The sequence below is a fragment of the Gasterosteus aculeatus genome, chromosome Y (genome assembly GCF_964276395.1).
Source record: "Gasterosteus aculeatus chromosome Y, fGasAcu3.hap1.1, whole genome shotgun sequence".
Lineage (NCBI taxonomy): Eukaryota > Metazoa > Chordata > Actinopteri > Perciformes > Gasterosteidae > Gasterosteus > Gasterosteus aculeatus.
The window spans coordinates 5,683,757-5,698,324 of record NC_135709.1 but is presented as its reverse complement, the minus strand read 5'-3'; the positions used below and the strand labels follow the sequence as shown (position 1 = coordinate 5,698,324).

The 14,568-nt window shown below is 43.5% G+C and overlaps 1 protein-coding gene across 2 annotated transcripts; it reads left to right on the top strand.

The window, feature by feature from the left end:
* The first annotated feature begins 330 nt into the window (after positions 1 to 330).
* LOC120812342 (troponin T, fast skeletal muscle isoforms-like) lies at positions 331 to 11,599 on the top strand. Of its 2 annotated transcripts, XM_078097427.1 has the most exons (12): positions 331 to 447; positions 2,065 to 2,105; positions 2,261 to 2,849; positions 4,426 to 4,444; positions 4,571 to 4,619; positions 4,700 to 4,816; positions 5,047 to 5,124; positions 6,696 to 6,809; positions 8,466 to 8,578; positions 8,974 to 9,064; positions 9,472 to 9,512; positions 11,174 to 11,599. In XM_078097427.1, exons 3-12 carry the CDS (start codon positions 2,582 to 2,584, stop codon positions 11,205 to 11,207), a joined length of 924 nt encoding a protein of 307 aa, XP_077953553.1. In that variant the 5' UTR covers positions 331 to 447; positions 2,065 to 2,105; positions 2,261 to 2,581; the 3' UTR covers positions 11,208 to 11,599. The 2 variants fall into 2 exon arrangements, with proteins under 2 accessions (XP_077953553.1, XP_077953552.1); XM_078097426.1 differs by having other exon boundaries at positions 2,261 to 4,444.
* The last annotated feature ends 2,969 nt before the right edge of the window (positions 11,600 to 14,568 follow it).

The window sequence follows — 14,568 nt, the reverse complement described above, 5'->3', positions numbered from 1 at the left end:
CTTCAGGTCCTCCTCTGACTGAACGTTGTGTGAATGTGTCCCTGGACGTCTTCAAGAGGTTCGGGATCACCACCTGACCAGCTCCCGTGACGACGCCCTCTCGCCCTTACTTGAAATTCGGCTTGCCTTAAAATGCAGCTGCCCCAGAATAGCAACTTAGCAGGGTATCTCGGACTCCCATCCTCCTTCTCTAAACTTGAGCCCCCCACCTTAGTATTCCACACTTCCATCTCCTTATTAAGTGGCAGTGGGGGGTGGGGTGGGTGCGGCGAAAGCTGCGGGACCCACGGCCCGGCCCGGCCTAGCCTCCGGGACGCGTCTCTGGCCAATGGGGAGGGCGAGCGGATCGTGTGTCACTACAGAAGCACATAATCAGCGTGGTAAGTTTGCAGAACCTTACAGCCAGTCTCGGCCAGCGGTGAGCTCACTTCTTTCAGCTTTTCTGAGGTAAGAGAGTGAGAACGAGAGTGTTTGTGAGTGTGAGTAGCAGAAGAGGGAACTCAACGCAATGCCCCGACTCCAGCCCCTCCCACACTATTGTCATACAAATCTGAGGACAGCGAAGTCCACGTGTGTTAAAAAATGACTGCAACGGCCGGTGGAGGCTGCTGCTGGGGAACACGGGGTGAGACGGGAACAGGTCCCCCCTCCAAAGAGGGAGATATTCCTACATCCTAGTTTAAACTGTGGTTCTAATCCCGGGATCTCCAAAACCAGAATATTTTGCTCATTGGGATTTTAGACATTCTTTGCTTGACATCCGCTGTTTTCTTAAGAGGGCTTTTGTTGTTGTTTCTGTGTTGGTCTTGATCGAGTGGAGGCAGTTGCCCCACGTTCATACTTGAAGGATTTGCAGACGGCTTAAAGCCTTTGAAGCAACTTTGTCCTGCAGGGGACAGAAGACTTTACTAATGAGTTATGCGGCAGCGAATGGTGTTGTTATTTCTGTCCAGTAGTCCAGTAGGGAGGGGAGGAGGCACTTTGGTTAGCTCTGCTGGCTTATTTGCTGATTATTGTCTGCGATATCCAAGTCTCGGGCGTGGCGTGTACATTTAATCCACCCATAGCATGAGGATAAACACTTTAACATGGTGAACGGGAGCAGAAAAAAAGACCGGACTTAAGAATATGACGGGGCATAGGGCATGGGGTCAATGAGGAAGGGGGGGGGACATAAATTTGCAGTTAACGAAATCCAAAGAGCAAATACAGGGAAGCCTTCAGCGTTAGCTTAGCGGAAGCCCCTTTAATTCCTAAGAAGGGAACATGGCGAGACGGCCGGATAAGGACATGAAGGTGGAATTGTGGGTAAATGGTCCGGGGGAAGGAACCCAATCTTTCTAGACCTTTCTTATCCCCTGTCCCCCATTCCTTGAAACCGGATCTGGGAATCCGTGCAGCTGTCAGTTAGAAATAGTTGTGGAGACATTCCTGGAGCGGCCTCAAGCTAATTTAACTAAAGGGGCACTTGATCCAAGGTGTGATAGGGTCGATAGGGTCAATCATCGATCGATCGAATATGCTCTGGACTTCTGCTGCTCGGAGGGATTGTGAGAGTGGGGCGAAATTTGCAAGAAGAGGATTTCTAAATATAAAAACTCTTTAAGGACTTCGACAGAAGTGAGAGAAGAGATGAGGACGGCAACCTCCAACCCACCCACACCCCTTCAAGATCAAACTCATCCATCAGCGGTTGAAAACAAACCGTTGGCACAAATATAACTGGATCCCTTCTCACTTATCGTCTGAGAAGCAGATTCAGGACTGAGGCTCCAATTTCAGCCCAAAGTTGAAGCTCTAATTATAAACAGTTTTTTTGAGGGCTGGATTTAAAAGAATCAGTGAGTCTTTTCTTCCAAATACAACCTCCTCCAAAAAAAAAACATTTTGGGAGATTATAAAGACATTTATTTTGTTTCATTTTCTTTTTTTGGCGGGTGTGAGGGGTTGAGATATACGCATGGCAGCAGGGTGGGGTCTCCATAGGACATTCAAGACATCTGCAACTTAATCCCGAGCTATAAATAAAGCCTTCAATTTTACTCTCTACTCTTTCGCCTCCAGGTTGCAAAGTCCACCATCATCATGTCTGACACAGAGGAAGTGTAAGTCCACTCGCATTGACTTCCACTATTGTTCACCTCCCACAGAGATGGTTTATATACAAAAAGTGTAGGCTTATTTTGTCAAAATACTGGTGCACATGATGTGAGGCGTCTTATGATTATTAATAAGAATTTCTTTGCCCTCTCTCTTGCAGTGGTCAGGAGGGTAAGTAGCATCCTTTTCCCCTTGTTTTTTAAAACATAAAAATACAAATACCGACAATCTAGCTTTCAGGTACAGTCCGGAGTTCCATGCTTAATTAAATAAATTAAGTGAATACCCACCCCACCGCAGAGAAGTAGTTGCACTGGACAAGTCGGTATTGTTCACAGGTTTGGCTTGACTCCCTCCAGGTTAAAGTTGTGCAGCAATGCTCTCTTCCCGTTTCCAAGCCAATCTGCAGGGATATATTATCCTGGTACATGGTTTCAAAAAGTAACATCAAGTAAAAGATGCTAAAAAACTGAAGCTCTGCATGATCACCTGCAACGACACCGCGCCCCCCCCAAGCCGACCGGCCTCAGACCAAAAGGACATTTTTAGGTTTAAAAAAACACCATTTGTTGGCCACCGGTCGGCCCAGGAGGAAAGGCGCCTCTTTGTGCTTAGCATGGATTCCCACATTTGTGTACCCACATTTTTGAATCTACACAATTTGTCCAAAAAATGGGTACAGACCTGGGATATTTTTATGATGTTCTTCTGCTCCTTTCTTTACTCGGACGGATGTGAAGAATACGATGGTAAGATGATATTTAATGCAACCAGTACTAATTCGTCAGTGATTTCTTGTGAACCTTTTTCTGTGGCATGCCGGTTAACAATAACTGAGATAAATGAAGAACGCGCGTGGAACGCGTCTCTTTTTGTCGTTGATCCACACCAAGTTGTCTTCGAGGGAACAGATCGCATCGATCATTCATCAATGATTGACCTTTTCTTTCCTGTAACCGCCTGCTGTGTCACATGCTTTAGCGCCATTCCTGAACCTCCTCATATCTAACGTCTCTCCCCCACCTGTCTTTTTCCATCAACTCACCCCCCCACTCCGAACCATCTACTCCTGCCTTCCCCTTTTCTCTACTTGCAATAAATTAGCAAATTAGCCTAACATAGTGTGTCCTAAAATGTTGGTATACATTAAATGGATTTTTGGCCGGCTGAAATTCTTAAATAGGTACGTCCTGTTGGTCAAACTGTTACTTCAACAAAAGTTGTAAGAATATATTTATTTGTAAATCCTCAAATATTGGCCTTTTATTGACCTCAAACTCCACAAGACCTATTTTGATATATAGGATATTACTGAAAATAGGCACGGTTTTGCTCCCACACATTTCACAGCAGCTTCTTAAATTCCTATAGCGCAAATTAGCGACTTCCTTTGCTGAGCCTTTACTTGTTGGTGCTGGCCTCTTAATATCGGTTATTATTTGAGGAATTACAGTCGGTATATGTTGTAGTTTCTCTATGTTAAACTGCTTTGCTGCGCTCAGAACTCCGGCTGGCGCTTATTGTCTGTTCTGTTTTTTTTGTTTTGGATGCTTTCTGCATGCAGAGGCCTTCGGAGAAGAAGGTATATTGATTTGGATTAATGTAACAGAACCTATAATCTGTCATTCTGGTTTTGGGGAGGACCACGGTGTACAGGTCTGACGTCTGTACCTCGGGAAACGCCTGCTGATTTTCCATCCGTCTTTGTCGAAATAAATCCAGTAGCGCTGCCCAATTCCAAACAAAAACACACAAAAAGACAACATTTCAAAAATCTATTGATGAAGTTTGTAGATTAAAGCTGCTGGTGGAGAAAAAGAGGGAAAGCCCATGAAATGCTAACACATGCTTCCCATGTTGCCACTCTTTGCTGCCACTTGTCTTCTGCATGGCATGGATCCGGCAGAATATGGGTGTTATTAACAACTGAAGGGGTGAGGGGGCTTTGTCTTGCTTGTGTAAAATGGTTTTGGGGTCAAGCCAAATAAAAACACTACACATATCATATACATGAATGTCACAATTTATTCAGACCAATAAGAAATCCCATTTTTGTCATAATTCAACATTGTGTAGCTTAACTCACAGCAAGATCTTCTCTAATGTCCACTAAATTTCATGTTCTCTTTGATAAGAGAAGTTTGTTTTTTTATTTCAGTGTTTACTTGTTGTTCTAACCAACTTCAATTAGAAAACTAACTAATCAAATAAAGAGGAATAACCATGTAGTTTAATCTGTGTAATGCCTGAGAGAAAGTGAAATAATTTGCTTGGTTTCTAACCCCATGACATGTACTTGTCCCCTCTACTTTTCCTCACCTGCAGAGGACAAGCCAAAGTTCAAGTAAGTTTAATCTAGTGCACTTCAAAAGATTTCTGCAGACATTTCCTCTCCAGACATTTGTCTGATAATAAAATAAAGCATTAAACACTAAAACTACCGCACTTAAAGTGAAAACTACCTCTTTAGGCCCAGCGCCCCCAAGATCCCCCAAGATGGAGAGAAAGTGGACTTTGATGTAAGAGGACCGGCGATGCCAGGATTTCAGTCCAAGACGTTTAGTGTTGAGCTGAAGGTTTGTTTGTTTGTGACCATCAGGACATCCAGAAGAAACGTCAGAACAAAGATCTGGTGGAGCTGCAGGGTCTCATCGACGCTCACTTTGAGCACAGGAAGAAGGAGGAGGAGGAGTTGATCGCCCTGAAGGACAGGATCGTGAGTTAAATCTGACTGTTGAATCGGTTGATTAAATCTAACTGTCGGTTTAGTAAACAAAACCATGTTAGTGTGTTTCCAAAGTGAAACTAAAAAGTCAATGATTATACATTTTAATTACTGCTTTAATTCAATGACTTCATGCTTCTTGATGAGCATGATCAATGACGTTATCCTTCATGATGAACATGATGTGTGCTGTCATGCTTCATAATCCCATCACGCTGCAGGAGAAGCGTCGCGCTGAGCGGGCCGAGCAGCAAAGAGTCCGCTCTGAGAAGGACAAGGAGCGTCAGGCCAGACGAGAGGTCAGTGGTTCACCTCGTCTTCGGATTACCTGGGGTGATCTGTCTGTTTTCAGGTTGTCAATGTACTAAAATTGTTACATACTTACTGGATACTTCATATACAGTCTGTATATCAAACTATTTAAAAATACAACCTGTTATTGGTGCCCAGTATAAGTATATACACTCACCTAAAGGATTATTAGGAACACATGTTCAATTTCTCATTAATGTAATTATCTAATCAACCAATGGCAGTTGCTTCAATGCATTTAGGGGTGTGGTCCTGGTCAAGACAATCTCCTGAACTCCAAACTGAATGTCAGAATGGGAAAGAAAGGTGATTTAAGCAATTTTGAGCGTGGCATGGTTGTTGGTGCCAGACGGGCCGGTCAGAGTATTTCACAATCTGCCTTGTTGATGGTAGAGGTCAGAGGAGAATGGGCCGACTGATTCAAGCTGATAGAAGAGCAACTTTGACTGAAATAACCACTTGTTACAACCGAGGTATGCAGCAAAGCATTTGTGAAGCCACAACACACACAACGTTGAGGCGGATGGGCCACAACAGCAGAAGACCCCACCGGGTACCACTCATCTCCACTACAAATAGGAAAAAGAGGCTACAATTTGCAAGAGCTCACCAAAATTGGACAGTTGAAGACTGGAAAAATGTTGCCTGGTCTGATGGGTCTTGATTTCTGTTGAGACTTTCAGATGGTAGAGTCAGAATTTGGCATAAACAGAATGAAAACATGGATCCATCATGCCTTGTTACCACTGTGCAGGCTGGTGGTGGTGGTGGTGTAATGGTGTGGGGGATGATTTCTTGGCACACATTAGGCCCCTTAGTGCCAATTGGGCATCGTTTAATGCCACGGCCTACCTGAGCATTGTTTCTGACCATGTCCATCCCCTTAATGGCCACCATGTACCCATCCTCTGATGGCTACTTTCAGCAGGATAATGCACCATGTCACAAAGCTCCAATCATTTCAAATTGGTTTCTTGAACATGACAATGAGTTCACTGTACTTAAATGGCCCCCACAGTCACCAGATCTCAACCCAATAGAGAATCTTTGGGATGTGGTGAAACGGGAGCTTCGTGCCCTGGATGTGCATCCCACAAATCTCCATCAACTGCAAGAAACTATCCTATCAATATGGGCCAACTTTCTAAAGAATGCTTTCAGCACCTTGTTGAATCGATGCCACGTAAAATTAAGGCAGTTCTGAAGGCGAAAGGGGGTCAAACACAGAATTAGTCTGGTGTTCCTAATAATCCTTTAGGTGAGTGTATATATTAGTATATATATGCGATATTCCATGCAATGTTTTATATTTTCTGTATACATCTGCAGTTATCTGTGAATATTCAAGTTTATTTGCATATTTCTATTGAAGCCATATTTGAATGAAAACACAGCATCCTCTTTTTGTCTATCAGTATTTTAGGTGTACATTGACCCAGTCAAAGTTGCTCTATGACTTTATTGTGTCCTGTGCTGCGGGGGTCAGGGGTCACTACTCTGAGAAATCCGACCCTGGTCTCACTCACCGACACCCATCTTTTCCCTTTGTGTGAATCAGGAGGAGAGGCGGATAAGGGAGGAGAGTGACATCAAGAAGAAGCAAGATGACGACGCAAAGAAGAAGTCGGCTCTGTCCAGCATGGGCTCAAACTACAGCAGCCACCTGCAGAAAGTCAGTACACAGTAATACTACTACAGCAGCGATTCCCAAAGTGTGGGCCGCGAAGGTACTGCACGTGGGCCGCGAGAGGTCATTTACAATAAATAAATAAAGTTTTTTAATTTTCAATTTTTAAAAGTTTGAAATTAATATAAAAATATTTATGATGCGGCACATTAGTTATGTGAAACATTAGTTGATGAAGCACAAACAATTTAAAACAGACAGATTAATAAAACAATAAGGCTCTCGCTCGAAACCGTTGCTCTTGTCCGCCTGTCGTTGTTCAACAAACGGGGCGCCCTCTTGTAGTATTAAAGTAAATATACCGTATTTTCCGCACTCCAAGGCACACTTAAAAGCCTTTAATTTTCTCAAAAAACGACAGTGCCTTATAATCCAGAGCGCCTTATATATATGGATCAATTGGTTAATCGGTTGATTCATACTGGTTGTACACGGCACTCAAGGCGCTCTGCCAAACATGCCAAAGCTCGGTCTACGACGGCGAGATGCTGAGCGGGCGCTCAAGCACATGAGATATGGAGCTTGTTTCAGGGCGCGTCGGAGAAACAAAGCTGTCGTTCTTGCCGAGCATTTAATGAAATTAAAGAGCGAGAGAGGGCGCCCTTTTCTCTACAGTAGCTGAACCATCTTAACGGGGAAAATAAGTTATTCTAAAAGCAGCCGAAGATTTAAGGCGTGGATGGCGAGGGGGGCGATCGGACCCTGTAAGCACCGTCTCCACCTGTCAAAAAGAACAACAGCGAGCACGTAGAAAACTCCTTCGACCGCGAGCAGAGATTCTCCTCGCGAGCAACAAAGTCCACGTTTCGCAAGCGAGCAAATTCCTCGCGGAGACAAACTTTTGCTCGCGCAAAACAGACTTTTGCTCACGGATGTTTGATTTTGGTTAAATTCTTAAGGTCATTTAATCATTATGTTTTGATCAGAGTTGTGATTAAAGGTTTGGGTGGGCCGCGAAAGATTTTCAGATTTCAAATTGGGCCGAGGCATTCTTGAGTTTGGGAACCGCTGTACTACAGTATTAGTCTTATACTACTACTAATTCTACTACAGCATTAATTTCTTTGTTGTCAATTCAATTTGCCATAATCTTAAGATCTATTTGTTTTCTCGGGTTGAATAATGGCACTTTTGGGCTTTTGTACATCTGTCACTTTACGCTGTTATTACACTTTCAACCTACATGGGGTGAGTTTTGTAACACTTAGGACGGATAAAATACTTTTATTTAAATAAGGTTTCTAATGCAAGACGTAACAGTATTTTTTTAATGATGTTACTTTTTCATGTAAATATAATCTTTGTATACTCCATTGCAAGAAATAGTCAATAAATAAAAGTATTATGAACTGAATGTTCCTTGAGTATCAAAAGTGAAAGTACTCACTGTACAGAAAAAGCTCATTTATTATCTGAGATATAACTCTTCAATTTGTCAATGTGGAGCCAATTTGAGATACTACAAATACTGCTTCATATCAGGTAAGGGTATATCTAAAAAGTAACTGGTAGGGTCAAATGAATGAATGAAGAAAGTTAGCATGAAGCGTATATACTCAGATCCAAGTATGGTTAGATATAGAAGTACTTTTCCTTGAGATGAAAGTACTGCTCGTTAACCTGCCTGACTCCACTGGACAGGCAGACCAAAAGAGAGGAGGAAAAAAAGAGACTGAGAGAGAGAAGAAGAAGAAGATCCTGGCCGCCAGACGCAAGCAGCTCAACATCGACCACCTGAACGAAGACAAGCTGAAGTACAACCGAGACTCACCTTCTCACCTGGACTCACCGTGGTCTCACCTGGACTGACCGTAGTCTCACCTGGACTCGCCTTAGTCTCACCTACTCACCTTAGTCTGACCTGGACTCACCTTAGTCTGACCTGTACTCGCCTTAGTCTGACCTGTACTCGCCTTAGTGTCACCTGAACTTGCCTTAGTGTCACCTGAACTTGCCTTAATCTCACCTGGACTCACCTTAGTCTCACCTGCTCACCTGGACGTACCTTAGTCTCACCTGAATTCACCTTAGTCTCACCTGAACTCGCCTTAGTCTTACCTGGACTCACCTTAATCTCACTTTAGTCCTATCTGCTCACCATCAGACAGTAGGTCCCTTCCTGCATGACGCTGTTCTTGTGTCCCTGCAGGGATAAGATCACTGAGCTGCATGAATGGATGACTGAGCTGGAGTCCGAGAAGTTCGACCACATGGAAAGACTGAAGAGGCAGAAATACGAGGTGAGACATTTTATACACATGAATGGGTTATATAATTATTTTCATACGGGATACTTACTTACTTTACGAAAATGTTCAGTACGTAACAATGTAAATCAATAGTATCATTTGTCATTTATCATTTGGCAATAATTTATCATTTTGTAATAGTCTTTATTCAAACTTATGACTTATCAATTATGAATCAATCAATCAATTCTGATTTCAGTGGTTCACTGCATTTTACTTGTGAATAATTGATTTGCCGCTAATTGTGATTCACAGTTAACATTTGAAAACTTTTATTACAAATGAAATCCGTAATAATATATTCCTCCACAGGTGGGTTTGATGCGTGCTCTAATCCACACATCCAAACCCCATCAATTCTCACTTTGAACTCCTGCCGTGTCTTTCTTTCCCTGCAGGTTACAACCCTGCGTAAGAGAGTGGAGGAGCTCAGTAAATTGTGAGTAGAGCCGAGCAGCAAGGGGGGTTGCAGGCTCGCTGCATGTTGACATGAAGGTCGAATAATAACCGGAGCAAACCAGATTCCTTTCTTTCTAAAGGTTAACTTATTTATTTTCTATTGTTCAAATGTGGTGGTTGTTATTTGTGAGTCAAACTCTTTGGCTAAAAGCAGATTAGCGACCTGAAGCAGGTAAATATGGTGTTGACCTCCTCAGCAAGGCGTCCCACTCGGGACGTCCCCGGTAAGTTGGACTCATCGGAGCCCACCTGAAGCCAATTTTCTCTCAACTGTCCACGTTTTTTTTGTTTTTTTTTGGAAAACCAAGACAAGACTAAGCTACAGTGATCAGGTGTTAATATACGTTTCCAGATTCTAGCATTGATAGCATTGATCGGGACCTGCTACGATATAAAAATAACACAAAGGTAAACTCTAAGGAAACGCTGATCACGCGCTTCAGCCTCCATCTTGGTTTTCCATGATGCCTCAGCCCCACGGAGCCTGTTGGAGGACCTTCTCCATTCAGGTAAACATGCTGCCGCTATTTGTTTTTCAGGTGCTCATGTGCAGAAACCGCAATGACAAGCTGCAGAAGAAGTAAATACTGGGAACCTGTTGGGCAAATCCTCCAAAAACTCCCAAACTGGCTGCGTGGACCCCGAGTCAGACATAAAGGTCTTGACCTTTAGGATGACCATTTATGGCAGTTCAGAGCAGAAAATAATTAGCAAAAATGCAGCGTTTTACATGATGGACATTTGTAGTTTTAGTCTGTGTAGTTAGTTCAAGCTGTGTAGTTAGTTGACCAGCTAACGTAGTTAAAGGCCAGCACAGTTGGATTGATCATCAAAATGAAGCTAGACTTAGTTGCGTTAGTAACATAGAAAAAATAGCAGTGATAAACTAAATTGTTTACAGCTAATTAAATGGTTTCCATAAGTAAAATGCTAAAAACTAACAACATAACTTTCTTTTCATTTTGAAAGTTTAGGAACTCAGCTGGACAGCTTAAGGCTGCTATGCTAAATTGTTATTGGTGATGTGATGTCCTCCGGCTTCTCCAAAAAAGTGTAAACTTCATAACAATTATCACTCAAGTGGTAACAAATAATTGTCAATTATGAGCCAGAATGGTGCATGCTTTTTCAGTGCAAAACAGTTACTGTGAAGTGAATCCCGGTAAGTCGCCGTCGGACTCGGTCGCGATTCATTGAACGTGCAGGTAAGTGATGCACGAGTTCACAACCACGGAGATGTGTGACCGTGCCGCTGCAGAAGGGGAGTCTAGCTGGGGTTTTTTGTTGCAATTTTCCACAGTTTTGAGCCATTTGTGAAATGCATGTTTTCCTTGATGAAGGTATTTTTTTGCAATTTAGACCGTTTATTTACCTACTTTCCTGTTTTAATATACAAGCTGTTTCAAACCTAAACCTCATATTCATTCTTTCTTACATTGAAAGCTACATTTAGTTTCAATAAATGCTTTTTTTTTGCTTTGATTTATTCAACTGGAGAAAAGGAAAAAGTGTATTTTACTAAAAAACGTGTGGGGAAACATCCCGCTGAATTTTCACATCTGGTTCATCCGCTCCCGGTTCCAAGTCGTAAGAAGCCAGTTGTTCTGACGTGTTTCCTTGTGTTTTTCTTCCGTATCACAGCAGCAAGAAGGGAGCCGCCCGCCGCAGGAAGTAGATCGCCCCAGAAAGCAACCCTGCAACCGGACGCGAGTCTGACCCTAAACCCTAAAAAAAAGAAAAGTCTTGAAAAGTCTTGTTTCGCCGTCTCGCTCCTTAGCTGTTGGTTCTCAGAAGTTTTGTAAATAAAGTGTGACACTTAAAGCCATGTCTGTAGAGCTGCTGTCATTCTCAAGTGAATAAAGTCCAGTGTCATTTGTTTAACACTGAACAGTTGAATCCAACTTGTTTGATAGTTTAATCGGCAGGAAGTACGGAGGCTAAAAGACACTTTGTGTCTTCAGCCAAACGCTCTTGACGATAAAAGTAGAGAGAATTTCTGAGGCCTTTTTTTTCGTTTTCAGTATTAAAATGTACAAAAAAATAATAAACAGCACAGAGACAGATGAATGAGATTTCATTATTATTATTCTCCATTCCACTAATGTTCAGACTGGCAGAGTTCAAAGGGACCAGTTTGGTCGCTGTGATGGACATTAGTAGGGAACTGAGTTTGAGTTTGAGTCATTCCTTGTATGTTTGGCATATTTTGGTAATAAATGTTTCCTGATTCCTGATTCCTGCAAAGATCAAAACAACTGACTGAATAAAAATGCAAATTAAGTACAAATCCTATCCGGTGACCTTAAACCACTGAAGAAGACACAAGGAGAGGAGTTTAGAGAGCTTCAGTCCAGGAGACAACCTGTGGTTCATTAAAGTGAAGTTAAGAGTTCAAGTGCAGTAAAGATGCATTCTCTGTAATGACCAGCAGGGGGTGACGCCTCTGGTCCCATAGAAGTCTATGAGACAAAGTAATATGCAAGTGTTCATCACTTTGAAGCTAATCTGAATGGCTTTATATTGTGCTACCACTATTACTATACACATTTTAAATATATATACAACGTTTTCTAGTAATTTTATAAATTCCAAATGAAATAACCACATGGTGTCGAATGTTCCAGTGTGAATTAAAATGACAAGTTAAAATATTATCATTCCATTCAGGAGTTCAGTGCAGATAAATCATTTAAATTCGTTAATTCTTAACCTTGAGGTTTTCTTTCAAATTTAAGGTAATATAAAGAAATGCAACATACAGGTAGGAAGATGCATGGATGCAGTTCTTTGTGCAGCACTTTTAAAAAACATCAGTGTTACACAGGAAAATTATAATTTATTGTATTTTAGGGATTATTTCAATTGATCACCTTATTCAAAATTAAAACATTTTTATGATGACGTGTAATAAATACAAAGATCGCGCCGATGATGGCTGCCACGGTACTTAGGTGTGCTTCGTTTTTTGTTGTTTTTGTTGTTAATTATGGTTCCTGCTGCGATTCCTGGAGCTCTTTCACCAGAGATGAGCTCTTGAACATCCGTGGAACAACTCCAGCGGACTTACTTCCAACTTTCCTGCTTTCTTCCGTGGAATTACTGGACATTCTAGTCAAAGGTGCGCTCACCTTTCGTCACGTGGTGAGACGCCGTAGGTGAGAAAAACGGGCCGGCTCGCTGGGGAGACTCCGCAAGCGTGGTTCTCGCACACCGCTGCCAGGCATCTTTCTCTCCAACGTGCGCTCACTGTGCAACAAACAGGACGAAATTCAGCTGCTGGTGAGGAGAGACAGAGACTTTTCTACATCCTCCATTTTGTGCTTCACGGAGACGTGGCTCTGCGGAATGATACCGGACTCCACGCTCCAGCTGGCGGGCTTCCAGCTGCTCAGAGCGGACATCGACTCGGAGCTCTCCGGCAAGACAAAAGGTGGAGGAATCTGCTTTTACTTCAACAGCAGCTGGTGCAACGACGTAACGGTGATCCTAAAACACTGTTCTCCTGATCTGGAAACTTTCTTCATCAACTGCAGACCATTTTATGGTTTTATATCCTGGTCGGTGTTTACATGCAGCCGCCGGGCAACGTGCACGAGGCACAGCGGACACTCGCCGACCAGATACGGCGTGTGGAGCGGACCAACACGGACTCTTTAGTTATTGTACTCGGGGACTTTAACAAAGGAAATCTCACCCAAGAATCTCCTAAATACAGACAGTTTATTAAATGCCCCACCAGAGAGGAGAACACGCTGGATCACTGTTACACCACAGTAAGCAGGGCTTATCATGCCGTCCCTCGTGCTGCACTGGGACACTCTGACCACGTCACGGTCCATCTGATTCCTGCATACAGGCAGAAACTAAAGCTCTGCAAACCTGTGGTGAGGGAATTCAAGAAGTGGACCAGTGAGGCGCTGGAGGATCTTCAGGCGTGCTTTGACTGCACCGACTGGGATGGTTTCAGGACTGCTACTGACAGTCTGGATGAGTTCATAGAGGCTGTAACTTCGTACATCGGCTTCTGTGAGGACAGCTGTGTACCACCATGCACCAGGGTGAGTTACAACAACGACAAACCCTGGTTCACAGGGGAACTCAGAACACTACGTCTGCAGAAGGATCAGGCATTTAGGAGTAGGGACAAAGACTTGTACACAGAGTCAAAATCTGAAAGTTTAGCAAGGCGGTGAGAGATGCTAAACGACTGTACTCTGAGAAACTCCAACAACAGTTCTCAGCAAGTGACTCTGCTTTGGTTTGGAGAGCCCTCTAACACCTCACTAACTACAGGCCAAAAACCCCCCACTTCATGAATGACCTCCGCCTGGCAGACAAGCTGAACGAGTTCTACTGCAGATTCGAAAGACAATGTCCTGATCCCATCCCCCACAGCTCCACCAACCGGCCCTGACCTCTGCAGTCATGAAGTCTTTTGAACGGCTAGTCCTGACCCACCTGAAGTCCCTCCTGGACCCCCTCCCGGACCCCCTGCAGTTTGCCTACAGAGCCAACAGGTCTGTGGATGATGCTGTCAACATGGCTCTCCACTACATCCTCCAGCATCTGGACTCCCCAGGAACCTACACCAGGATCCTGTTTGTTGACTTCAGCTGTGCTTTCCACACCATCATCCCATCTCTGCTGCAGGACAAACTCTCCCAGCTGCACGTGCCCGACTGCACCTGCAAGTGGATCACTGACTTCCTGTCTGACAGGAAGCAGCACGTGAAGCTGGGGAAACATGTCTCAGCCTCTCGGACCATCAGCACCGGTTCCTCCAAGGCTGCGTTCTTTCCCCTCTGCTCTTCTCCCTGGCAGGACACAGGGTAATTCAAGATGGCGCCATGCTGCTCGGCTGGCCGTCTGTCGCTCTGCTCTGTGTTTGCTATGTGTTTAGTGATTTACCTGTTCTGTCATGATGTATCATCTCTCCTCACTTATGATCGTCAGACTCTGCTTCAGATAGGAGGCTTCTACGATCAGCTCAAGTATGATCCAATGGTGTACTTTTCTCCTTGCCCCGAAGAAATTCC

What these genes read in the sequence shown, in the direction of transcription:
- LOC120812342 (XM_078097427.1), top strand. Translation starts at nt 2,582, where the DNA reads ATGATCACCTGCAACGACACCGCGCCCCCCCCAAGCCGACCGGCCTCA. An exon ending in GAGAGAAAGTGGACTTTGAT is followed by an intron (nt 4,620 to 4,699) that starts GTAAGAGGACCG and finishes TGTGACCATCAG; the next exon opens with GACATCCAGAAGAAACGTCA. An exon ending in AGCGTCAGGCCAGACGAGAG is followed by an intron (nt 5,125 to 6,695) that starts GTCAGTGGTTCA and finishes TGTGTGAATCAG; the next exon opens with GAGGAGAGGCGGATAAGGGA.